The sequence below is a fragment of the Aspergillus sclerotioniger genome, assembly GCF_003184525.1.
Source record: "Aspergillus sclerotioniger CBS 115572 chromosome Unknown BO94scaffold_19, whole genome shotgun sequence".
Taxonomy (NCBI): Eukaryota; Fungi; Ascomycota; class Eurotiomycetes; order Eurotiales; family Aspergillaceae; genus Aspergillus; species Aspergillus sclerotioniger.
The window spans coordinates 243,112-265,591 of NW_020291009.1; the positions used below are offsets into that span (position 1 = coordinate 243,112).

At 53.4% G+C, this 22,480-nt stretch overlaps 9 protein-coding genes across 9 annotated transcripts; 5 read left to right on the top strand and 4 right to left on the bottom strand.

The window, feature by feature from the left end:
* The first annotated feature begins 846 nt into the window (after window positions 1-846).
* Window positions 847-1,282, top strand: BO94DRAFT_119345 (uncharacterized protein). Its single transcript, XM_025605565.1, has one exon. The coding sequence runs from the start codon at window positions 971-973 to the stop codon at window positions 1,226-1,228; it is 258 nt and encodes an 85-aa protein (XP_025465917.1). The 5' UTR covers window positions 847-970; the 3' UTR covers window positions 1,229-1,282.
* A 3,154-nt stretch (window positions 1,283-4,436) lies between these two features.
* Window positions 4,437-5,741, bottom strand: BO94DRAFT_536612 (HAD family hydrolase). The gene is made up of 4 exons (XM_025612052.1): window positions 5,624-5,741; window positions 5,530-5,551; window positions 5,353-5,462; window positions 4,437-5,221 (listed from the first exon to the last, which is right to left on the bottom strand). Exons 1-4 carry the CDS (start codon window positions 5,721-5,723, stop codon window positions 4,740-4,742), a joined length of 714 nt encoding a protein of 237 aa, XP_025465918.1. The 5' UTR covers window positions 5,724-5,741; the 3' UTR covers window positions 4,437-4,739.
* Window positions 5,742-6,099: 358 nt separating this feature from the next.
* On the top strand, window positions 6,100-7,990 carry BO94DRAFT_519732 (putative GTP binding protein). Its single transcript, XM_025610085.1, has 3 exons — window positions 6,100-6,173; window positions 6,224-6,318; window positions 6,384-7,990. The coding sequence occupies exons 1-3, from the start codon at window positions 6,161-6,163 to the stop codon at window positions 7,896-7,898; spliced, it is 1,623 nt and encodes a 540-aa protein (XP_025465919.1). The 5' UTR covers window positions 6,100-6,160; the 3' UTR covers window positions 7,899-7,990.
* Window positions 7,991-8,208: 218 nt separating this feature from the next.
* cbfA (putative CBF/NF-Y family transcription factor) lies at window positions 8,209-9,756 on the top strand. Its single transcript, XM_025612053.1, has 3 exons — window positions 8,209-8,713; window positions 8,863-8,996; window positions 9,171-9,756. The coding sequence occupies exons 1-3, from the start codon at window positions 8,546-8,548 to the stop codon at window positions 9,700-9,702; spliced, it is 834 nt and encodes a 277-aa protein (XP_025465920.1). The 5' UTR covers window positions 8,209-8,545; the 3' UTR covers window positions 9,703-9,756.
* A 300-nt stretch (window positions 9,757-10,056) lies between these two features.
* On the bottom strand, window positions 10,057-12,372 carry BO94DRAFT_119445 (putative SIR2 family histone deacetylase (Hst4)). The gene is made up of 2 exons (XM_025605567.1): window positions 11,646-12,372; window positions 10,057-11,562 (listed from the first exon to the last, which is right to left on the bottom strand). Exons 1-2 carry the CDS (start codon window positions 12,052-12,054, stop codon window positions 10,193-10,195), a joined length of 1,779 nt encoding a protein of 592 aa, XP_025465921.1. The 5' UTR covers window positions 12,055-12,372; the 3' UTR covers window positions 10,057-10,192.
* Window positions 12,373-14,607: 2,235 nt separating this feature from the next.
* BO94DRAFT_625518 (mediator of RNA polymerase II transcription subunit 16) lies at window positions 14,608-18,185 on the top strand. The gene is made up of 9 exons (XM_025617291.1): window positions 14,608-15,008; window positions 15,074-15,416; window positions 15,466-16,179; window positions 16,229-16,448; window positions 16,503-16,622; window positions 16,673-16,783; window positions 16,837-17,103; window positions 17,161-17,292; window positions 17,349-18,185. Exons 1-9 carry the CDS (start codon window positions 14,863-14,865, stop codon window positions 18,059-18,061), a joined length of 2,766 nt encoding a protein of 921 aa, XP_025465922.1. The 5' UTR covers window positions 14,608-14,862; the 3' UTR covers window positions 18,062-18,185.
* A 32-nt stretch (window positions 18,186-18,217) lies between these two features.
* On the bottom strand, window positions 18,218-19,463 carry BO94DRAFT_536618 (60S ribosomal protein uL29). The gene is made up of 4 exons (XM_025612054.1): window positions 19,444-19,463; window positions 19,219-19,358; window positions 18,706-18,931; window positions 18,218-18,594 (listed from the first exon to the last, which is right to left on the bottom strand). The coding sequence occupies exons 1-4, from the start codon at window positions 19,444-19,446 to the stop codon at window positions 18,589-18,591; spliced, it is 375 nt and encodes a 124-aa protein (XP_025465923.1). The 5' UTR covers window positions 19,447-19,463; the 3' UTR covers window positions 18,218-18,588.
* A 408-nt stretch (window positions 19,464-19,871) lies between these two features.
* On the top strand, window positions 19,872-20,670 carry BO94DRAFT_557808 (putative vesicle transport v-SNARE protein Gos1; the record flags this gene model as incomplete). Its single annotated transcript, XM_025613959.1, has 3 exons — window positions 19,872-19,937; window positions 19,999-20,112; window positions 20,167-20,670. 3 exons carry the CDS (start codon window positions 19,872-19,874, stop codon window positions 20,668-20,670), a joined length of 684 nt encoding a protein of 227 aa, XP_025465924.1.
* On the bottom strand, window positions 20,529-22,179 carry BO94DRAFT_536620 (mitochondrial ATPase complex subunit ATP10). Its single transcript, XM_025612055.1, has 2 exons — window positions 21,695-22,179; window positions 20,529-21,623 (listed from the first exon to the last, which is right to left on the bottom strand). Exons 1-2 carry the CDS (start codon window positions 22,138-22,140, stop codon window positions 20,933-20,935), a joined length of 1,137 nt encoding a protein of 378 aa, XP_025465925.1. The 5' UTR covers window positions 22,141-22,179; the 3' UTR covers window positions 20,529-20,932.
* Between the last annotated feature and the right edge of the window lie 301 nt (window positions 22,180-22,480).

Sequence of the window (22,480 nt, forward strand, 5' to 3'; positions counted from 1 at the left end):
CAAATAAGAATGGAGTGGGGGGAACAGGCGATTCTAAACCGCGACGGATGCAAAAGCGTGGCAGCAGCTCAGCCAAGGCCCACAAAATCCAATAGTCGACAGATCCTCGTCGATCCGCCTCAGGGATCTGTCGATTGTCGAACATTTCCTACCTTTCCTTTTTCTTCCAATGCTCTCGGGATCCGACGATGAGGACTCCTTCAAGCAACCCCACTCGCGACGCCCTACACGCTTAGGAACGCTCAGCAATACCCGCCATTCGTCCTAATGGGTTTCTGGCTTCTGTCAACTCAGGCCGCAATCGGCGCTAACCATGATGCAGTCACAAGCTCTCGCGCCAAGTCACGAGATGACGCAGCAGCGATCTGCAATCTTCTCCCATGCAGCAGGCAAAGGACCGGGGTCATTAACGCCATGTTAGGGGGGTCCGGGTCTGACGCTATCATATGCGTTTCCTACAGGTCTGGACGGGCAACGAGAGCTGTTAAGCCGATATACATTTGCATGCACGCATGCATGGGTATGCCTCTGGCTCTTCTGTGAGTCTATTTCCTTCGTTTTCGCTACCACCATGCACCTGCCCTGAATCCATTGACAGTCGGCGGACGTTCGGCAACAATGCCTCAGGTAGGTGCTTCAGTCTGGCAGGTCCACAGCCTAAGTTCCAGAGGATTTACCGCCTGACTACGTGCCGTGGGGAACGATGGTTATCTGAGGACTGAGTGGAACCGGAAAGGGGGAGGGGGCCAAACAATGGGGTATGCCGTACGGAGTTTCGGGCAGTGCTAAAGTACTACGTCGACGACTCCGTACACGGAGTAATACTGGCCCTTGTGGACAAAGTACTCCATCCTGATGGTCATCGACCAGCTATCTTCCTAGCCCTCCTTCGAGGACCTGCCAGGGTAAAAGGGATTCCCACCCTACCAGACACGAAAATGCACCGGGTGCCTCTGGTTCACGTGTATGTATGCAACACCTTAAAAACAGCTTAAAGCACAGGGAGCCGGGAGCACCCTGCCACAATTGTCCACCTAGCAGGAATGGCGTTGCAAGTGATGGGTTCATGTCGAGTAACCTGACAGGCCCTCAACCAAGCTCAGACCAATCAGCACAGGTATTCCATCATGGATCACATCTCAGGGCTAGAGAGCAGGTGTGCATCCATAGTCCAAGCACAAATCCCCCCCCTCCCCAATACCCAGTTATCGACATGGATGGTTTCTAAAAGCAACACGACGTAGAGGGATCTGACTGCCTACGCTGGCCCCCTGTGAGGATCCACTGGCACCCGCACGGATCGCCTCGATAGCGATCCGCATAGGCTGATTGGATCTCAGCGAGGCCGTTGTCGCCCGAGTGATGGGGATCTCAAATATTGGACCCTGGGAAAGGAAACAAGCAAAGAAAGGCACAGAACGCAAAGGAAAGGGAAAAAGCAAGAAAAATCCCCGATGATCCTCGGTGCATGGGAGTGATGGTTTGTGATACCTGGGCAGCAGATGGAGGGTGCACCAGGAAGAGGCCGCCAGAGGCCCCCCCTGAAAGCCTCACCAGTGGGAGCCGAGCTGCTGGACCGGGGCCCCGATCCGCCATGGCATGGGATCCCTGTCTGGGTATAAGGTTGACTTGGCACTGGGGGATCCTCCTCTACTGCTCGTAAACTTCCCTGCTTACATACCATCCGACTCCATCCGCCCATCCCCCTGGGTCTGATCATTCCCGTCCATCCCGTCCATCAGCCCTCCGGTTGTCACCTCTGGTCGGGATGTTGTCCAGTGGGCGCGATGGGCTGCTGCCAACCATCGCCATGTCATGGGCTCGAGCTTAGGGGTGCAACCCAGCCGCGCCATGCATATGTGGATCTACCTTGGCGAGATTGTCATGGCTCTTTTGCTCCGTAGTTACACTCACTCCTAACTACCTACCTACCTACCTATCAATTAAACAGACTTACTCCGGCCGACATTCAGCTGGGTCGCGCCACGCCACAGGAATGGGGGGAGGATGTGGCGGTGCCTTCTTGGACTTCAGCCACATGTCGATCTTCACCTGACTTGTGATGGCCTCAGGCCCGCCGCCGGATGGCCAGGGAAAGTCTGCCAGTGCAGTCTGAGCATCACCACCGGACTTGCAGGACTTGGAGAGACGTGACTCCAGATGAATGCCTCTGTGTGGTCGGAACCAGGATGCTTCACCGCGATTTGTCACGCCGCAACAATAGGGTCCCGGATTGATAGGCTCGCAGCACCGTGATCTGCCTCCCTATTCCAAGTTTCTAACCCTTTTTAACTCCGTGACTGTGCGACGGTGCTCAACGCTCAGGGCGGCTAACTTCCCTGACGAGTCCTTCGTCGTATTCCATCTTCCAGCTCGAACCAGGGCTGAAGGGGTGTGACGACTTCGGTTGCTGTACAAGAGATCACATCGTTGCTGCCTGAACGCCTCTGCTGCAGCGATGGCCAGTCCACTCCCCACCTCCTCTCGTCATCGTCTGATAATCACATCGTCCGTCTCTGATTGCCTAGTGATACAGCGTAATACCCCATAAGCATCCGGAGCCACAAGTTTCGCTTCCATGGAAGGGGAAAAAAAAGGCACGGAGACGACAGGGAAAGAAAAGAGGCGAACCCACCACCACTCACGCCCGGAAGGCCTGCTTCATCCCTTGCATAGGGCGTCAGACGCAGCTTGAGGGGGGCCCAGATGCGCCGCGCTGGGCCACGGACGAGCTCGACTCGATCTCCGGCGCCAAAGTAGCAGGGATCGCGCCGATCGAAGTTCGCCTTCGCCGTCAAGTCGACACGTCTCTTTTCCAGAACCTGATCGCCCCCTTCCCTCAACGAGGCGATTCTCTCGGGTCTGCGATGCGCAAAGGATTCCCTCCACTATTGCGGGTTTTCTTTTTCGTTCCCTTCCCCCTGGAATCTGCAATTGTGCTCGCTCGTGTCCTCCGAACGGCGGCCGATGGATGGGCCGTCCCTCCCTATGCACACATACTGTAGGTACTCCATCAATCTGGCACAATCCGTTTGTTTCGTTGTTGTTTCGCCTCGTCGCTCGCCCCGTCATTTGGACCGTGTGTTTCGGCCACCTACGTACGTCCTGATGTGCAGACGTACGGAGTAGCGTCCAGAGTCTAAGTATACCCACTGCAGCCGCCACTATGCAATAAGTCCAGCGCTGCCATGACCCTTCTCGCTACCATTCCTCCGTTCCGCCCCGGGACCAGGCCCCCGGAGAAAGCACTCCTACCTCCATCACCCCAATCGGCTGGGACTGACGATTTGCGCACCTCCGAGTTGTCGGTGAGCGCCCGTCGGTGACCTCAACAGCCAGCCGTTTAACTTAATCGTCTGATATATTGTGCTCGGCTTTCCGAAAATGCCTCAGCGGATGCGATCTGTCACGACAGGGCGAGAGAGCGGTATTGGTTGAGTTTGTTTGGAGATCGGCCGGTGTAGGATACTTTCCTAGGGCTGCCCCGACCCGGTCTATCGTACCTACCTACTAGCAACCAACTTGCATTCGAGCTCTAACTATCTCCCCAGTCTCCGTACCTACCGGGTTGTTTCTCCATGGCCTAAAAAGCAACTCCAATGATCTGCTCTGCTTCACCGCTAGCATGGGCCTTTGCGTTTGGTCCGGAAGTCCGCACTGTAGGTACGCTTCCTACCTACTTTCTGTCTCATACTTACAGGAACTATGTACCTCTGGATGGGGACTACCTGCAGAGAGCATCCAGTTCTCCACGCTATACGGACTACGGAGTATGGAGTATGGAGTACTCCATGGGCAAATCGTAGTCTATCACTTTCACCCCGGGTTTACCGTTCCAGTGACCGGTGTGGTATCTACTAATCACCTACCTCATATCTCCTCCACATCTATCTATCTCGATCACCACCTTAGTACCTACCTACTACGTACCTTCCCACCTAGACAAATACCCACATCCATAGTTATAGAAATACAGGAAATAACTACATCATACCCCCTTCCTCCCCACAACCTATAGCTATACCAGACTTCTTCCTATATATCCGAGCAACCAAGTACTCATCGCCTCCCACTCACCCACAATGAAGAGTCTCGGTACTCGACAGATAACTTTCAGTCTAAGTCAATTACCCCAATCCACTTAAACTAAGTAAATAAGTAATGAAAATCTCTCACACATCTTAGATCTTCATTTTGTGTTTGCGTAGGTGGGGAGTGGGTGGCATTAGTGGCATGCAAGGATTGGTGGGTGTGGATGTGGATGTGAGTGTAGGTAGGTTTGGGTGTTGCTGGTGTGTCATATTCTTTCTTACTTCCTTGATTACTTCGTTCTTGGTTGTGGGTAGGTTATGATCATGTTGACGGGGAAATGGAGATGGAGGTGAATGTGGAGGTGAAGGTTGCGCTATTCTATCTATCTATCTTAGAGGCAAGTAGGGTAGGTATGGTTGGAGGTATCTGTCTATGTACAACTGAGTGTATGTCTGTCTGTCTCTCTATCTAGGGACGTCATGAACTCTGATCCCATTACTGTGACCTGCACACAATAAAGGGATCAGACCAGATGGAAATGAAAATAAGGAAAGGGCAAGATGTAAAAGAAAGCAAGAAATGGAATAGTCAAAAAGATGGAAAGCAAAAGCTGCCCGCAATCTATTGCGGTCCAAGCTTTCGTCGGTTTCCAGGAACCTAGTAGGTCACCCCTTGTAGATACCCGACTCGCATCGCGCGCTCCGTGTTTATTGGAAGGCGTTGCGGATCTCCAGCTGGATCTGGCCGTCCACTACGCCCTTGATGCTGATGCTTCTCAGATCTTCCACGATCCAGTCCGCTCCGGCTTCCTGGAGCTGCGCGAGCGAGTGGGTGGTCGTGAGCGCAATGACCTTGAACCCGGCCGCCTTGCCAGCCCTGATGCCCGACGGCGCATCCTCTAGAACTACCAAAGACGAGGAATGCTCCAGACCCAGGCGCGTCCGACCCAGCAGATAGCAGCGGGGGTCAGGCTTGCCCAGCTCGACGTCCTCGGCCACCACCAAGACCTTGGGGTGGGCGAGGTTCAGCACGCCCAGCCAGCCATCCACCAGCGCGCGCGTCCCAGATGTCACCACGCCCCAACGAGCACCGGCGTCGTCCAACGCTGACATGAAATACCTAGCACCAGGGATTTCGACGGCGTCTGACCCGTATTCCTTGGGAATGCGACCCTCGATGTAGCTGACATCTGGCAGTTGGGAAAGCAACCCGTCAGTGTGTTGTTTATGATGACGATGACGATGATGTGGGTTTCAGGTTGAACTTTCGCAATCGAACTGCAGGCTGGTGTGTCCGTGTGGGAGGAGGGGGATCACTTACACTCCCAATTGGCCTTCTTCGGGTCGTACAGCTGAATCGTGTCAATGCTTCGGCGGCCATGAGAGGTGGCCAGGATAGTCTTGGGGTCCACACCCAGCTCTGCGCCGATTCTGCGATTCAGGATTAGGACTGAGGGTGCTTCGTTACACGGGTGGTGTGGTGATGGTGGGGACACACTTGTGCCAATGTTTCACGATGGCTAAAGATCAGATGTCAGTGGACCTATTTTTGGCATGGTTGCAGGAGGGGAAGAGTGGAGGGGGGGACTGACCATCGGTCGAGTCGACGATGGTGCCGTCGAAGTCGGAGAGGAGCCCATCAAAGGTGTGGACTTGGGGAGGGGCAGAAAAGGAGCCGGCTGGTCTAGACATGATAACGGCGGGGTGTAGGACAGAATTATAGCCAAAGTGGGGGAAGTGTAAACGCGAGGCAAAAACCGGGTCAGAGAGGAGGGGGTAGCGGCAGTAGTTAGATGTAAGGAGTGGACACAGTCAGCAAACGCAGGCAGCAAAGGAGGGACAGGCGAAGGAGGGGAAGTGTTCACGGCGAGCGATTAAGACGAATGGCAGCACGCGATGAGCATCATCGGTGCCTCGTCCCCCGGTCAGGCACTCAGGCCTTCAAACAGCAAGGCACCAAGGCACCAAGGCATAAATACCCCTCGGAGATCGGCCCAACATGTCTCCGGTTATCTTAGCGCCTTGCCGCCGAAATCTTCTTGGCGGCACAAAATTATTCGGGCGGACGCTCCGCCCTCGATCGTGCTGATTCGCCTTTGCTCAGAGACGGACATTGGAGATCAGTCAAGATGGTCAAGCTAGGTATGTGGCTTTCTTTCGACCTGATACCGGGCCATTGCTAACTGTCCCAGGCAAAAATTCGAAGCGGGTTCCCGTCCGCCTACGACACAAGATCGAAAAGGCCTCCGCGGCCAAGCAACGCAAGCAGAGAAAGCTTGCGAAGCAGGTACTTCCATCCTCTTACCTGCAGTCTCGTGCATCTGAACAGATCGATGCTTACGCCGTCTATAGAACCCCGAGTGGCGCTCCAAGATCAAGAAGGACCCCGGTATCCCGAACCTTTTCCCCCACAAGGACAAGATCCTCCACGAGATCGAAGAGAGAAAGCGCCTGAAGGCGGAGGAACAACAGCGCATCCGCGATGAAGCCCGTGCCCGCAAGCTGGCCCAGAAGGAAGGATCGGACGAGGAGCCCGTCCAGGCCAATGCCAATGTCATGATTGACGAGGACGACCTGATCGACGATGATATGGATGAGGATGTCGGTGATTCCTCGAACCCTATGGCGGCACTGCTTGCTTCCGCCCGCGCGAGAGCCGCGGAGTACGAGGAAGAGCAGTCTGATGAGGATGACGATGAGATGGATGAGGACGATGACGAGGACATGGATGAAATGGACGAGGACGTCGAGGAAGGCGGAGCCACTCTGAACGTCACCGCTCCCTCCTTGGCCTCCCAGATTGCGTCGAAGGAGAGCTCACGACGGGCCTTCGACAAGGTCTTCAAGCAGGTGGTCGATGCTGCAGATGTCATTCTGTACGTCCTTGACGCTCGTGATCCGGAGGGAACTCGGTCCAAGGAGGTGGAGCGGGAGATCATGTCTGCCGATGGCGGCAACAAGCGATTGATCCTGATCCTCAACAAGATCGACCTGGTGCCTCCCCCGGTCCTCAAGGCCTGGCTGGTGCACCTGCGCCGTTACTTCCCCACCCTGCCCCTCAAGGCTTCCAACGGCACCGCCAACGCACACAGCTTCGACCACAAGCAGCTGACCGTCAAGGGCACCTCCGAGACGCTCTTCCGCGCCCTCAAGTCGTACGCACACAACAAGCAGATGAAGCGGTCCATTTCCGTCGGTGTGATCGGTTACCCCAACGTTGGCAAATCCTCCGTCATCAATGCCCTGACGGCCCGTCTCAACAAGGGATCCAGCAACGCTTGCCCGACTGGCGCCGAAGCCGGTGTGACCACCAGCCTGAGATCGGTGAAGCTGGACAGCAAGCTCAAGTTGATCGACTCTCCCGGTATTGTCTTCCCGAACGCAGGCAACAAGGGTGACAAGAAGAAGAAGAAGCAGGAGGAGCACGCGCGTCTGATCCTGCTAAATGCGGTGCCCCCCAAGCAGATCGAGGACCCCGTTCCCGCCGTGTCTCTGCTGCTCAAGCGCTTGTCGACTTCGGACGATCTCATCACGAAGCTACTGCAGCTCTACAACATCCCGCCTCTCATCCCATCGGGTGGCGACCAGACACACGACTTCCTGATCCACGTCGCCCGCAAGCGCGGTCGTCTGGGTAAGGGCGGTGTGCCCAACCTGGATGCCGCGGCGATGACGGTGATCAACGACTGGAGAGACGGTCGGATCCAGGGATGGGTCAACGCGCCGGTGCTGCCGGTGGTTGCGGCGGAGGGAGCGACTGAGCCGGCGGCTGGCGTGGACACGAAGCAGATCGTGACCGAGTGGGCGGCGGAGTTCAAGATCGAGGGGCTGTGGGGTAACGGTGAAGACGATGAGATGGCCGAGTAGATGTTTTTCTCATGGATACCAAGGCGTTCTGGTTCTTAAAAGGTAGATAGTCAATTGCGAGCATGAACAATTGCGAGATGAACATATGACCTGATTTGCTTTATAAATGGTTATCGACGGAATAAGTAGACTGTAGCTGTATTCCAGAGTACATCACCTTCAAACATACTCTGTAGACATCTGAATTAATCAGGGTGGTGGTTAATCTGAACCAGAAGATATAGCCATAACATACTCCGTACCACCAGCAGATATATATCTCCGTCACCATCACCTCCACCACTGCACCTTCATCCAATAACCACCAAACCCTTCACCACCATCACCACTCATCATGAATAACAACTAACTCCACCACCCTAATAAACAATCCAGATCCCAAACAAACCAACCAGCCTAGCGAACCACCCCCCCAATCGCGAAAACCCTCCTTATCGCCGATACCCAACCGCTCAGTCGCTCGCTCGATCGATCCGATCCACACGCGCCCTCCGCGTCGCGTCCCTATCAACCAGACCTTAACCCATTACACTTTTTCCCCACCCACCCATCACCCTATACACCACCAACACCACCTTTTCATTCCATCCAAACCACCGAGAAAGAGATCTAGAGAGAGAAGAAAGAAAAAAAAAAAAACAGAAACCATGCCCCGAAAATCCACCAGCAGCACGCCCGGTGACGAACACCCCCCGACGACACAATCCCCTTCACCACATCCACATCAACCTCCAAATCCAGTCCAATTGCCCGAATCCCAAGGTCAGATGGTGGAGGCTACGGAACAGCAGATTAAGGCGAGGGCGAGTATAGAGGTATTCCTTCCTTTCCCCTTGGTTATATCTTTCTGTTGAGTTGGGGTGAAAATCAATGGATTGATATGATATCCATTAACAAAGGAATGAATGGATGGATGAATGAAGAAAAAGGCTGAACTAATGAACCGGATAATGGTATGGTGTAGGATTACCTCCTCCCTCGCTCCCTCACCCTCCGTCTGGCAAAATCCGTCTTGCCACCGAATACCTCCATACAGAAGGATGCTGTCCTGGCGATACAAAAGGCCGCGACGGTGTTTGTGTCGTATTTGTCGTCGCAGTATGTTTACTTCCCTCCTGCTTCTTTAGCCTTTCCCTGTTTATGTTGGTTTCGTTTTGGGGATGTTGTTTTTGGGATTGGGATTGGATAGATCTACCATTCACTACATCTATCTATCTATCTACATATCAACCTATGAGAGCAAGAAAGATGCTAATACCGATACGCATGCAGTGCCAACGAAGCAACCCTAAAACGAACCGTGGCGCCATCCGACGTCTTCAGTGCGATTTCAGAGCTGGAGTTTGATGGGTTTCGGGCGCGGTTGGAGAAAGAGTTGGAGGCGTTTACGGAGTTGAAGGCGGGGAAGAGACGGGCGAAGAAGGGGGAGGAGGAGCCTGGGAAGGAGGTCGGAGAGGAGGAAGAAGAAGAGGAAGAGAAGGATCGGGGTGCGAAGAGGGTGAAGCGTGGGGTTGAGAAGAAGGGGGAGGAGAAGCAGGAGGATGGGGATGAGACGCAGGAGGAGCAGGAAGTTGTCGGCAATGAGACGGAGGAGGAAGAGGAAGAGGAAGAAGAGGAGGAGGATGAGGAGGAAGAGGAAGAACATAAGGATGAGGAGGAGAATGATATTGATCGGGTGGAGGATTTGGATCGCGATGCGCGAGCCAAACGGCTGATGAATCCGGATGTTGAAGGGGATGAGTCGGATAGTGAGGATGAGGATGGACCGGGGAGTCAGCTTCGAGGGGATTTGGGGCTGGGCTAAAAGAACGTAATTTGATGGTATATGGTTACTCTAGGCAATGAATGATGTTGCATGACTATCACTCTTGATCATATCCAATGTACAATGTGTTGATACCCAACTCAACTTCGCTTCACAGATCATGTCACAACCTCTCATATTGATTAATACCCCACGAATCACCCGTGGTGACTCAAAAGAACCATAACTCCACACCCAACGCCACAAAGAGCTGACCATGTTGTACAATCAGTTGGTGCAGTCCATGCCCCCAAGTCTATGAAGAGGACCAGAGGATTCTCAAGCCAGAGCAAGAAGGAAGTGGCGAGAATCCAGGTGACTTCATTATCCCACACCCAAACGCCAACGCCCCAGATAGTCTATCATTGGTATCGCCATTAACCGTAGTCGAAAAGATTCCCCAGGAAGGTCTTGAAGGTAAGGTAATAAAAGAGAAATAAAAGAAGGAGGACGGGGCGGAGAGACACCGACGCAGCAGACCCGAGCCCAGTCATGCGGTCGGCTCATTCAGCAATCGGTTCATCCCCCGTGGAATCGAACCCGGTGAGATCGTGTCATCCCGTCCCCACTGGCCGACTCGTGGAGGTGTTGCTTCCCCTTTGCCTGCCGAGTTGGCCACTACATTCGGACCGTTGTTGCGAGCAGCGCCTGGAGCCAGTGGATGCATCGGTTTGGTATCATCTTTGTCCAGCTTGGAGGATTTATCACTTGCCGCCGCTTTTTGAGCCTTGGTGACTCTGCCGAAGCTGTTGATCTTGGTATTCTTCGCGGGTTCAGCCTTCTTGGCCCGCCCTCTTGGCGCACTCTTCTTTGGAGCTGCCTTCTTTGGCCCGGGCGTCTTGGAAGCCTGAAGAACGTCTTGAAGGCTGCGTCCGCGGCTGGCGGGGTTGGAATAGCCTCTCTTCGGCAATGGCAGGGCTTCATCATAGCTGGAAGAAGGAGTAAGGAATCCCGTCGGGGTGGGTCGCTTCTTGCTGGGCGTGACGACAACCGAAACCTCGCCTTGTTCTTTCTTCACCCGTTCCACCTCTGAAGAATTGCACTCGGCGAATACGTCGTCCTTGGCATCCCACCGCTTCAAATTGGCTAATCGCGCAACTTCTTCACAATCGCCCTTGACCATCAGATCCCAACAGTCTTCGAATTCTTTGCCGACAGGGTACTCGTTGTTGATCCACATGGTCACGCCATTGCGACGGCTGCGGATGACGGAGCAGAGGCTCTTCACCAGGCGACGCACGCCCGGAATCTTCAAGCTCGTGCCGACCACGATCAAGGCATCCGGCCGGGAGCGGATGTCAGCATTCATGACGGACGTGATAGCATCCTCATCAGGATTGTGTTCGTTGTAGAGGACTATCCGCGGCCTCATTTTACCGATGCCGTGGCTACGCTGACCAGTCTCGATGCGAAACTGGTTGTTACGCGAGCATTCTGGACACTCGGGGGCGTCGGGACGATCAAACAAGACCCGGTCAAAGTCACTCAAATGACGACACTTTTGGCAGACCATTTTGTCGAGACTCCCATGTAGTTGAATGGTCCGCGGCCAAGGCGCTTTGACGTTCAACGGGATCTGCGTAGCCAAAGGAGGCATTGAGGTCTCAATGCCATCGATATTTTGCGTGTACAATCGAGTAAGACGGTTCTCCTGGCCAAGTCGAGCCAGCATGTGGTGGAACGCGGTGGGAGAGGTATTGGCCGCCTCTTCGGACAGCGACCGTACCATGTCCTGGAAAGAGGCGGTCAACGTCTCATCCTGGTAGACGGCAGCATCGAACAGAAGCTTGCCGGAAGCTTTGAGGTTGTGCTTCTTCTGCAAAGTCTTGAAGAGACCATCGGTGGAGCGGAAATCGGGGACTATGATGGGATTAGAATGAACGAGGGCAGGGCACGAAGGCCGACGTTGGATGTGGCTCAGGAGTGGGGATGGAAAAGCATACTTCCTGCGGAGGTGGAGATACCCGCGCCGGCAATGACGACAATTTTGCGATGGCGGGTAAGGGTCTTGACCAGGTAATCGATTTGCGACTGCTGCTGGGCGTAGGAGAGATCCGCGGAGGGCGAGAGATCGAGATGCTGGGTTCGGCGTTCCTTTGGGGGGGCGACCCGACGCTTCTTCCTGGCGGGCGGCAAGTCGTCTTGGCTGCGGGCGGCGCTAGGCTCATCCGCGTCCTGCGACGGAGGCGGCGACGGATAGAACCCTGGCGGTGCCAGCGGTGATGCTGGCGCAGAGCTGAGGCTGGAACAGTCCGAGTCGTCGTCCATGCCCAGGTTGGCCAGAAGGCTGTTGGGAGACGAGCTGGACGACTTGGTGGTCATCGTCGTGGTGGCCGAACGAGGGGGCGCCATTAGGTCGAGCCGTCGCAATGACGAGGCACACGGCGAGGAGGCAGAGGAAAACCCGAGAAAATTGAATTGGGGGGAAAAAAAGGACTCAAGAGGAGCTAGCTGTTCACGGAATGTTGGGGGAGAGAGAGAGGGGGGGAATCAAAGCTAGATATCGTCCCGAGAGAAAACCATGGAGGACCGGGAAGAGTACGGAAACATCAATTGACAAGTGGGATTGACGGCAAGGGGGATATCCCGACCAGAGGATGGCTTCTTTGTTCCCCTGTTTTTCGTTTTTCTCCCTGAGTCGGGGAACAGGCAAAGAGAAGAGGGAGTTGCAGGAGGAAAGAGAAGACCAGACAATGGAGGAGGACAGAGGATCAGCCCCGTGACTGGGCTGGAGTGAAGGGCAGCAAGTGGTGAGGTCAAGTGGGAAACCAAAGAATCATGCGAGAAAAAGCCCAGAGCACCGGCCAGCACGACAACACTCTGCTTGGGAGGTTGCAGCAGTCCGGTCAGATCCTCTCGCTTGCAGTGTGTTTATTTTGACCCACGGGAATCGCTCGGGAACAAACGATCAGGGCTCTGCATCAAAGAGGGCTGAGAGGGGTCGGGGGTTGAGGCACAGGCTCGTTCGGTGCCAGACTCTGGCAACCCGATGGTATGCTCCCAGGAATGTGTCTGGCTACGAGGGGTCGAGGGGAAGCAGCACACTCCGTCAGTTGTTTGGCTGTTGATGGAGATGGTGATGATGCGGATGGATGATACTGTACTCCGTACTGTACCTACAGCTGAGGATGCGAACAATGCGAAATTTTGGTATCGCCCGCGTATGGCCAGTCCCGGTGGGGGCTGGCCCTGTCCACAACTGGCGCAAAGTCGAGTGTGTTGGCATCCTCGCGTTACCGGGCCCGTACGGCGCTAAAGGGGCTTCGGCTTAGAACCCGCCTCTCATTGGCCGTGGAAGCTTCTCCCAATTCTCCGGCCAACCACAGCCCAAACATATACTTGCCCGTGCGAGGCAATCATTGCAATCATTCACGCGTCGGCCAGAGCTCCGGCCGTGATCATCTACATCCTCACCGGGTTTGCTGAATGACTGTCTCTTTATCTGCTAAAGCTTTCCGATCGAATCTCCAGTTTCTTTGGCTGCAGAGAATCATAATCGAGCATCGCAGCCTCCACTATTCTATCAGACAATCGATCTCCGATTGTCTCCCCGAACTTGTCCAGCCAGCGTTGTGATTCTACGGCAAGATTAATGGCGCCAGCAACTTTGCTCACATCCACCCCGGATGATTTCACAACAATAGAGAGAATCCTTCGCCAGAAGGGTGAGTCTCACACTCATCGTGCGTCCAAGTGAATCGCAATTTCGTGCAGCCAACCCGACAATTTCGCAGCAGCGACCGACGACAGCCGCTGAGTGATAATGTCATCAGTTTCCAAAATCACAGGGGTGCGTATGTCATCTCCTTACGGCGCCGAGAGCTTTTCGCTGATGTTCTACCAGTCGTATAAGGACTGAATCTATGCTAGATTGAACGCTGCTTTGACTATCCCGTCGACACTCGCGCTTCCCTTTATGCGACCGGTCAAGACACGGTACATTGAGAAACACCAGCTCAGGATCGGCCAAAGCAGTTGGAGGAATTCATTGGAGAGCACGGAGTTCTGGCAAGAACTGGCATGATCCGGTTCTCCAGGGAGCCGGATTTTCCACGGGTTTTCGTTCCCCGCACTTGTTTCGCCGTACAGCTGCTTACATCTGGAAACTGAATCCAACATCGCACGCAGATTTTTTATGGAAAGGAAAAGAAGCTTTGTGGAGCATGAGCCAGTTCTACATACGAGGTGAGTTTCTCAAGGCCTTCCACATCATCTGTCTGGCCTTGTGCTTCTCTCAGACCAAGCGCCGATAGCGTTGCTGGTTAGTCCATTACAATGCCAGGAAGTAGTGCCCGGTCCTGGGAGAGCATGCGATGAACCCGTTTGGTGTTCAAAGCTGGAATCCATGCGAGCAGATTGGATGCAGTCCGCGGAAGAGGATTTAACAAATGAGGGCGGGTTGAGCCCCGCTCTCTAGACGTTTTAGTCCCTCCATCTCGACAGCAGGTGTGTGCACAGTAAGCACTTGCTTGAGTGATAGGGCCTCAACCTGGAAGGCTGGAGATAATAAGTTGGGTCCAATATGCAATCCTGAGTCCAAGCATCAAGCTTTTCCTTTGTATTCGGCATGGTTCATCGTGTATTCCAACGATTCCACCACTATCGTTGATTGTTGTGTTGGAACCACTTTCAAGGTTCCAAGTTCATGGGATCATGGCAGATTAGATATTGCTTACTGTACGTAGTAGAATCTGGTTCCTGGGATTATTGTATGCTGTAAGTAGACCTCCGATGACGGCTGATGTCGTTGCTATCGGGGGAATCGCGGGTGGGGCGGAGGTGATTGGTTGTCCCGGCTACGGGCGCACATGACCTCACATGACGCTGACTAAGAGGCGCGGAGAGCTCCACCTGACCACTAGTCCCGAATAATGAAACTATCATCTTGGGAGTCAACTTAGTCCATGATCATCCTTCCCCCGGCAAAGGGTAGCGTTTGGTTCTGGGGTTTAATGGCCATGAGGGTTTTGTCTGCCAGTAACTGAGGCTTTTGGTTTTCTTTTGGTGTCTCTCTGCAGCTAGCCCTCCATCCATTCCATTTCCATTGCAATTGCCTTCCGGGGTGCATTGTACCGAACTATGATATCTGAGTCGTGCGACCGCTTGCCCCCGAGACTACTATCTACTATCTCCATATAATCAAGACCCTTGCACTCCAACATGCCCTTAATGATGGACGATAGTATCAATGTCGACGATCTGTTCGGTGAGCCCTCCTCCTTGGAGTTGGACCTGCCACCATCTGCTTCCACCACCAAGGGCCTTGCTCAGCGTCTGGATGAAATGAGACTGCTGGGATGTTGCCAGTGAGTTACTGTTGCTGCTAGTGTCTGGAAACTTATACTAGCTCGGTATACTAATTTGGTCTCAGAAAGATCGCATGGTCAAAGCTGGGGTGTATTGCTTACATATCGCAAGACACCATGAGAGTGAATGTGCGCCATCTGCAATGTCGACCTTCGGATGGCAAATGGGTACTCAGCGATGAGACTCCATTGATGCCAGTTGCCGAAGCTCATGGTGGGCATGGCCTAGCTCATTTGAGCTGGAATGAAGCTGGCTCCGACCTGGCAGTGGTTGATCTGTCTGGTCGCATCTCAATATATCACATTCCATTCGCCCTTAACAGTATCAACGGGCTCCGACAGCCCGCTTTTGTCCCTGATGATGGGTCTCAAGTTGTTGGCATGATGTGGCTCAATACCCAACGCTCTGTAGGAAATCTTTCCTGGACACATTGGTCTCCATGCTGAACGTCGTTAGGTACATGCTTTCTACCAGGCAGCCAAAGTACAAGGTCGCTGGGCGTATTCGCCATTTCGACGCCGGCCAATAGGCCCGTTTCACCCAGTAAACAAGGCAGCTTTACTCTGTATCACACGGTCCGGATCCATGAGGCTTTTGTACCAGAACCCGGACGGCAGATGGGACGACATATCTACCGATCTGAAAAGCACGAGTTACTCAGATCGGTTGCTGTCACATGCGGCTCTAGTTGCGACCCAGAACGGAATTCTTGTCGCTACTTATTCGCTGTGTCAAAAGATTCGCTTCTATCGGGTACAAATCAACTGGAACCCTCCCCAGTGGGATCCTGCGCAGCAGCCAAAGCAGATGCCGAATCACTTTCCGGTTCCTAGCTTCCGTTTCACACACTCCAAGGTCGAGACGTCTTTTACTGTCCCAGGCACGCAACGCAATGACGGGGAGATGACAGACCTGCAATCGGCCTCGAACCCTTTATATAGTCTCAGCTGCCTGGACATCATTCTCCCAGCCTCAGACAACTCCGTAGGATCCACGGCGAACCCGTGGATTGTTGCTGTTTTCTCAACCCCACCCCAGGTTACTCCAGATCATCCTGGTCAACAAGGACCAGCAAGTGTTATTGTCCGATGGCAACTCGACACTGCCCCCTTCACTCTTCACCCGAAGTTCGATGAAATAACATCTAAAAGGAACAGTATCCAGACCAAGGTGAGAATCTACAAGTTCGGTTGACAAACCGTGCTGACTGTTGGAACAGCCTAGACCTGTGCTGCGTCGACTGGAAGACATCACTTCCGATCGATATGTCATCTCGGTGGACCAGATTGAGTACGGCAATGTGCTTGCTGTTACATATGATGATAGCTCCGTTTCCTTCTATGACCCGAAAGCTATGGCGGTGTTCAATGGAGTTGATGATGCAAACACGGTGACCAGCCTAGCTCAAGCAGGGTTTCACTATGCCCCCGATACCTCAGGTTGTTGTGCCCGAAAGTTTCTGAGTTGTCACCTGGCTAATTATTGCCTGACAGGCCAACACATTAGTTTCTCACCGAGTGCATGTGCTGCGGTCATGCTGGATAGTGACGGCCAGACGCACCTCAGGGTTATGGAGCATTCTTACGGAGCTGAAAATGGTCTCTACGATGAAAGTGTGTCTCCCTATCCCTGTCAATTGAGTTGCATGCTGATGTCATTGAAGATAAATTTTCTGCGGCCATTGCATCACTTACATTGGCGTTTTGTCGCGGATGTGGCAGCGAGGTCAATACAGATGATATATTATTAATTCTAATACAGCAACTCACGCCGGGTCAGTCCCCATCCTACCCTCTTATTGAATCCTTGACTCTAACTCGCTACCAGATGCCCAAATCACGTTCATCAACGAAGTTTACCGCGCGCTGCCTATCAACTGCAACTTCACAGTCGAGCAGGATAAGCTGATGAACCACCCCTACATACCCAAGTGTCTCAGTATACAAGCTGCGTTGGGCTTTAACAACAAGTATAAACCACGAAGCTTTGCTTCTTCCGTCTCCTGGTCGATCCTTCAGCTGCGCCATGCTTCAATACTATACCCATTCTTCTTCCAGTACAACAAAGGGATTCAGGCAGAGCCACATGACCCTGGTAAGCCCAAGCCGACATGACCACTGCGAGGTCTCGCTAACAGCAGGGGTCACTTAGATGTCCTTCGCATGGTGCTCGGAAACACCAAGTGGGCACTTGACTTTTCGCTCTATATATTGAATGAGCTTTTTGATCTTGCCGATGAATTCGAAAATCTATCCGCCGACCAAGAAGCTTTTAGCCAGAAATGTTTGTTGATACCACAGTCCGGGAGTATTGCCGCGCTAACATGTCGCTTACGATAGTAAAAACCACGAACTCGGTGGCTCTTATAATCCTCCTGTCAAGCATGTCCCGTGCATTCTTGCGCTTCATTTGCCGTGGCTTGCGAGGTATTTACGCAGGATACAACGCACCTCTGACAGGAGACTCTCGTTTACAGTATGCAGAGATCTGCCAAGCCCTGGATACATGTCCTATGCGGATCGACGTGTACGAAAAGTTTCTTGCTGGAGTGGATTCTGCCGTACGACACGCATACCATGGCGCCGGGTTCGGTGACGCCGAACGCCCTGGGCCCGAGAAAGAGCTGCTGGTCAACGCCCGCATTCCGCCTGTTCTTGTCACAGCAGTATCCACCATCCTGCGGCAGACTGTACCGGGTATTAAATCGGACGTTGACCGCATGGCCATCTACATGGGTGACTACGGATGGCTTGGGTTCGGGACCGACCGACGCTCGGAGTGGTACCGGAGGACACGAGAAGTGGATATCATCAAGAAAACTCCGATCAGGATGACAGTCACCCAGGGCTCGAATGGGCCCCAGGTCGGAAAATCAAACAATCAGGGGCTACTTCGACGGCGGTGTGTCCGCTGCTGCGACGTGTCCGAGGGTACGTACCCGCCACGCTCAGTGCTTGCATTCCGCATGATATTCAAATTGGGACATTTGCGATCGTGCATCTGTGGGGGGATGTGGACGGTGGAGTCGGGCTCGAACGAGGGGACAAAATGAGGGTAGGGTTCGAGAACTTCGGCCCTGGTGGTCGTTGGTTTGAGTTGTGTTGATACCAGATGGTAGATAGATATGGTTCCGGCATGTTTTGGATAGCGTAGAATTACAATGAACGGATATTACGAACCTACTACACCTACTGTGCGGACAGAAGCCTTGTAATCGGTAATTGTTTAAGGTCCACTGGAAACAACCGACCAAATCTGCCCTCAAGAATCGTCAGGAAGTGTTGCGTCGGGCATCGGTGCCATTCGGTTCCAAAAAGGAGACGCAGAAGGTCTGGTACACTAGACCAGAACAACCTCCGGTCTACACACATCCAAGCTGGCAATAAATCTTGTCTCGTTTATGTCATGTCAAGCAAGGCCTTCGTTTAACATCGATCTGCATCTTTTTTCTAAGATACATAACCAATTTCTTTTTAAAAAGAAACGTTTGATGAAACCGACCCCCCACGCAAGGTTAGGTCAACCCGTCATCATTAAACGACGTTCCCGTAACTCCATCCAGATCCCGAGACAACACATTTAAGCCTAATCACATCAAGACCGCAGTTAGCGAATGGTCGGGGGGTGGTGGTGTTGGTTCCTCGGACATATTTTCCTCCAGAACCGAACCGAGACAATCCAGAGCGGCTCTCATACCTTAACAGCGTACTTGCGCTGGGGGAAGTGAATCTCCTGCTTGCGCTTGCGCTCGGTCTTCAGGGTGGCCTCGTGCTTGGTGAGACGGCGGCGGAGAGCACGGGTGAGCTTGGGGCGGAGGTCAAGAGGAGTGTACTTCTTGTTCTTGTAGAACAAGCGGAGCTGAGCGCGCTGGTTGGCGTTGATGACGGTCAGAACGCGAGCGATCGACTTGCGAACGTCGTGGCTGTTTAAAAATCATATTTCATATCAGTATCCTGATTCTTGCCTTCGAGTTGTGGTGGAAATTGCGCCCTGTCGGAATGTGCCTTTCGGCTTTTGGATCGGTCGTCGTGCATTTGATATTCCCTGTCGATTCCTTATGGTCGAAAATCTCTTCACTGTTGTTGTTGTGCCTTCCTTCCCTCTTGCCCACTCGTTCTTCCCTCCCCTTCGCCGTAGTCCACAATCCGACAGGTGCAATTCTTATAGTTTCAAAAATGAGGGGCTCGGAGAAGTCTTGTTCAAACGCACATTCTGAGGGTCTTCGACGAGGCACCGCCAGTGATCTTTTGGACACGGAGCTGGCTGAGCTCGGTCTTCAATTCCTCCAGCTGCTTAGTGAGGTCATCCTTGCTCTTTCCCCAGAGCTGACCAGCCTTGACCTTGGACGACTAGACACAGAAAAAACACACGCGCGGTCAGCATTTTTCCCACATTCAACAGACATCGCGCAGAACAGCATGGCGCTTCACATACCATGGTGGGCGGCTTCGTGTCGTATCGTACGGTTGTCGACGTGAGGATTGAAGATGGACCGGGTCAATTTGGGATGTTCGTTGTGGGACTAGGGTTTGATTTTTTCTGGGTGTGCGGCGGCTTAAGCGGGCACGTGATTGTGGCTAGGTGTGGCGCGTGTTTCGGGCCCCAGAGTGCCTTTGATGGTTGATGGATGACGCCGCCTCCGCCCCGGCCTGCGTTGGCCGTAGTAGTATCTAACTAACTACTAGTAGTAAATGTGGGTGCCTTTCCACCACCCGCCGCGGCTCGCTGGATTGCTGTGATGTCCAGCCCGCAGTTCGCTGTGCTAATTCAACCTCATCTTCCCGATCTGATACCTGGCGTTGAGGTGCTATCTGTGTGTTTTTCTTGATATAATCCTCCCCTCCCTTTCAGAGTCCTCCTTCATGGCCACTTCAACCGGTACCGGCTGGGCTCAGCTCCGGCAGCAAGCCCGCTCACTTGAGACTCAAGTACGGTTATCATATCTCCCTCGTTCTCCACGATATAGACCTCCCGACTGACACCACCCAGACAGAGAACCTCTTCCACACCTACTCCCAATACGCCTCGATAACTAAGCTCCCTCCGACCCCCTCGGAAGAGGAGCAACGAATCGAATCCCAACTCCAAGACCTACTAGAACGAGTACGCAACCTCCCCCCATCCCCCATCCACCTTATCACTAACACTCCTCAACAGCGCGACACTCTTATCTCACAACTGTCCCGCCTCCTCGATTCCGAAGCAACCCTCACCTCCTCGGCCCTCAAACAAAACAACCTCTCCCGCCACCGCGAAGTCCTCCACGACCACCGTCGCGAACTCCAACGGCTGAAATCCGCCATCAGTGAATCCCGCGACCGCGCCAATCTCCTTTCCAACGTTCGCTCCGATATCGATGCCTACCGCGCCTCGAACCCCGCCCAGGCAGAGGCAGACTACATGCTTGAAGAGCGGGGTCGGATTGATGAAAGCCATAATATGATGGATGGGGTGTTGAGTCAGGCGTATGCGATTAATGAGAACTTTGGGCTGCAGAGGGAGACCCTGGCGAGTATTAATCGGAAGATTGTGGGTGCGGCGAGCTCGGTGCCGGGCATGAATGCGTTGATTGGGAAGATTGGGTCGAAGAGGAGAAGGGATGCGTTGATTTTGGGGGCTTTTATTGGGGTTTGCTTTTTGGTGTTGGTTTGGGTTAGGTGAGCTGGTGCTGTGTTCTTTGTTGCTCTCAGAATGGAGATGATGATGATGTTGTTGTTGTTGTTTGTGGGTATGGGTTTGGCGTTGGGAGATTTGTCTTGTTCGATTCGTTTTTCTTCTTACTACTATACAGAGACTAATAGTGGGGATTCTGTCCTGGTGTTGGTGTCTGGAGCATATCTTACACTCACTCACACATACACCTCAATCCCAGTATGTACATACACGCACACAAGATCAACCAGTAGACCATCCTACCCCGGGTCTACCGCACAACAACCCTAGGTTTCTTCGCAGCAGCAGCAGCAGCAGCCTCCTGACTCCACTCCTGAACCGGCATCTCCGACTCCCTACTAATCTTCCTCTCCTGCACCAACTTCCTCACCCCATTATTCAACGCCTCCAACTCCTCCCCTTCCGCCGGACCACTCCCCGCCCAGCGAATCCGACAATTCTCATCCAACAAATAAACATATCCCACCTTTCCATTCAACATCCCAATACTCTCCTTCAACCCATCATCCAACCCCCTCCTAACCAAAAAGTACCTCTCATGCTGCTCCACCGGCAACTTCGCCCTCATCCTCCACATAAACATCCGAATCAGGCCAGCCTTCAACGCATTCTCCTCCAAATTAATATCCACCTTCTGCACCAATCCCTCCCCATCCCGAACCGCCTCCCAAAGCCCAGGATTCTGCTCCTTGCCCGTAAACGTCACGACCTGAGACTCGGCCCACACGCTAGAGAACAAATTCACGATTGTGACTTTTCCACGGAACAGGGGCGTCGTGTCTTGGGGTTCTTTCGGGGATGCGAGCGTGATGCCGTGCATGTTGGGGAAGTAGAGCGCTTTGTCACGTTTGAAGAGTCGTGGGTTCGATTGGAAGGTCTTGCCTTCGTGGTACCGCATGTTGGACCATTCTCGGAAGTAGGGCTTTGCGACTTGTCGGGTTCTGGGGTACGTTGGTCTGGGTTAGTATAGTACATGATGGGTAGGTTGGGGGGGAGGGTTAATGTGTTGTACAATTCCTTCCGACGTTCAAGATGTCTTTCGTAGTTCACAAAATCGTCTCTTCTTTGCCGGAAAGACCGGTCATCGATTCCCGTGTTCTGGCCTTCTTGGGGTGAGATTGCGGACCCAATGGGCCGGTCCAGAGTCGGAGGTATGAAGTCGTCATCGCCCGGTTGGCTGGTCGGGGAGGGGACTCTTGATGCTGTTGCGGAGTAGTTTGCCTGGAAGTGGGCGACTTTGTTGTTCGACTTGGTTGGGAGGGGGGAGGGGGAGGATGTCGTGGGTTTGGTTTCGCTGTTTTTGCTGTTGCTGTTGCTGTTGCTGTTGGTGGCATAGTAACGCAGCGCAGGACGGGGGCGGATTGCGGTTGCATTGCGCAATTGGCAGCCGAGGCAACGACCACCCTTCAAGAGGGATGGCTCGGAAAGTGAAGCCAAAAGCGCCGTGGGCTTCCACATTGTTGGTTTGTGGGGAAGTAACTGTAAGGCGGTGGTTGTTCTACGGAATTGGATTATTTGCTCGAGATCCACCCCGAGTTTAATTGGGATTCCCCGATCCCGTGACTTGGCGGCGTTTTCGTGACACAGTTTTTACGCGTTGCTGCCTGGGCGTGTGTCACCGACGTCGGATTCTATCTTTCTGATGAGGGATTATTTCTGCCGGTTCAGATGAACATAGTTGTATCGTCACCTGCTAGGCAGCAGTGACGCCAAGCCTAAATGGCTCACTGGATTCTCAGTCTCACCATACCATGGCGCCGTCGCGAGCGGATAAAGACGCCTTTTTCAAGGGGTTGGA

What these genes read in the sequence shown, in the direction of transcription:
- BO94DRAFT_536618 (XM_025612054.1), bottom strand. An exon ending in TCGTCGAAGACCCTCAGAAT is followed by an intron (nt 18,932 to 19,218) that starts GTGCGTTTGAAC and finishes ATTTTTAAACAG; the next exon opens with CCACGACGTTCGCAAGTCGA.
- cbfA (XM_025612053.1), top strand. Translation starts at nt 8,546, where the DNA reads ATGCCCCGAAAATCCACCAGCAGCACGCCCGGTGACGAACACCCCCCG. An exon ending in AGGCGAGGGCGAGTATAGAG is followed by an intron (nt 8,714 to 8,862) that starts GTATTCCTTCCT and finishes GGTATGGTGTAG; the next exon opens with GATTACCTCCTCCCTCGCTC. An exon ending in GTGTCGTATTTGTCGTCGCA is followed by an intron (nt 8,997 to 9,170) that starts GTATGTTTACTT and finishes ATACGCATGCAG; the next exon opens with TGCCAACGAAGCAACCCTAA.
- BO94DRAFT_119345 (XM_025605565.1), top strand. Translation starts at nt 971, where the DNA reads ATGCAACACCTTAAAAACAGCTTAAAGCACAGGGAGCCGGGAGCACCC.
- BO94DRAFT_119445 (XM_025605567.1), bottom strand. Translation starts at nt 12,054, where the DNA reads ATGGCGCCCCCTCGTTCGGCCACCACGACGATGACCACCAAGTCGTCC. An exon ending in TATCTCCACCTCCGCAGGAA is followed by an intron (nt 11,563 to 11,645) that starts GTATGCTTTTCC and finishes ATCCCATCATAG; the next exon opens with TCCCCGATTTCCGCTCCACC.
- BO94DRAFT_519732 (XM_025610085.1), top strand. An exon ending in AGAGAAAGCTTGCGAAGCAG is followed by an intron (nt 6,319 to 6,383) that starts GTACTTCCATCC and finishes CGCCGTCTATAG; the next exon opens with AACCCCGAGTGGCGCTCCAA.
- BO94DRAFT_536620 (XM_025612055.1), bottom strand. Translation starts at nt 22,140, where the DNA reads ATGTGGAAGCCCACGGCGCTTTTGGCTTCACTTTCCGAGCCATCCCTC. An exon ending in CTTGAACGTCGGAAGGAATT is followed by an intron (nt 21,624 to 21,694) that starts GTACAACACATT and finishes AACGTACCCCAG; the next exon opens with AACCCGACAAGTCGCAAAGC.
- BO94DRAFT_536612 (XM_025612052.1), bottom strand. Translation starts at nt 5,723, where the DNA reads ATGTCTAGACCAGCCGGCTCCTTTTCTGCCCCTCCCCAAGTCCACACC. An exon ending in CATCGTCGACTCGACCGATG is followed by an intron (nt 5,552 to 5,623) that starts GTCAGTCCCCCC and finishes TCTGATCTTTAG; the next exon opens with CCATCGTGAAACATTGGCAC. An exon ending in ATCGTGAAACATTGGCACAA is followed by an intron (nt 5,463 to 5,529) that starts GTGTGTCCCCAC and finishes CCTGAATCGCAG; the next exon opens with AATCGGCGCAGAGCTGGGTG.
- BO94DRAFT_625518 (XM_025617291.1), top strand. Translation starts at nt 14,863, where the DNA reads ATGCCCTTAATGATGGACGATAGTATCAATGTCGACGATCTGTTCGGT. An exon ending in AAATGGTCTCTACGATGAAA is followed by an intron (nt 16,623 to 16,672) that starts GTGTGTCTCCCT and finishes ATGTCATTGAAG; the next exon opens with ATAAATTTTCTGCGGCCATT. An exon ending in AATACAGCAACTCACGCCGG is followed by an intron (nt 16,784 to 16,836) that starts GTCAGTCCCCAT and finishes ACTCGCTACCAG; the next exon opens with ATGCCCAAATCACGTTCATC.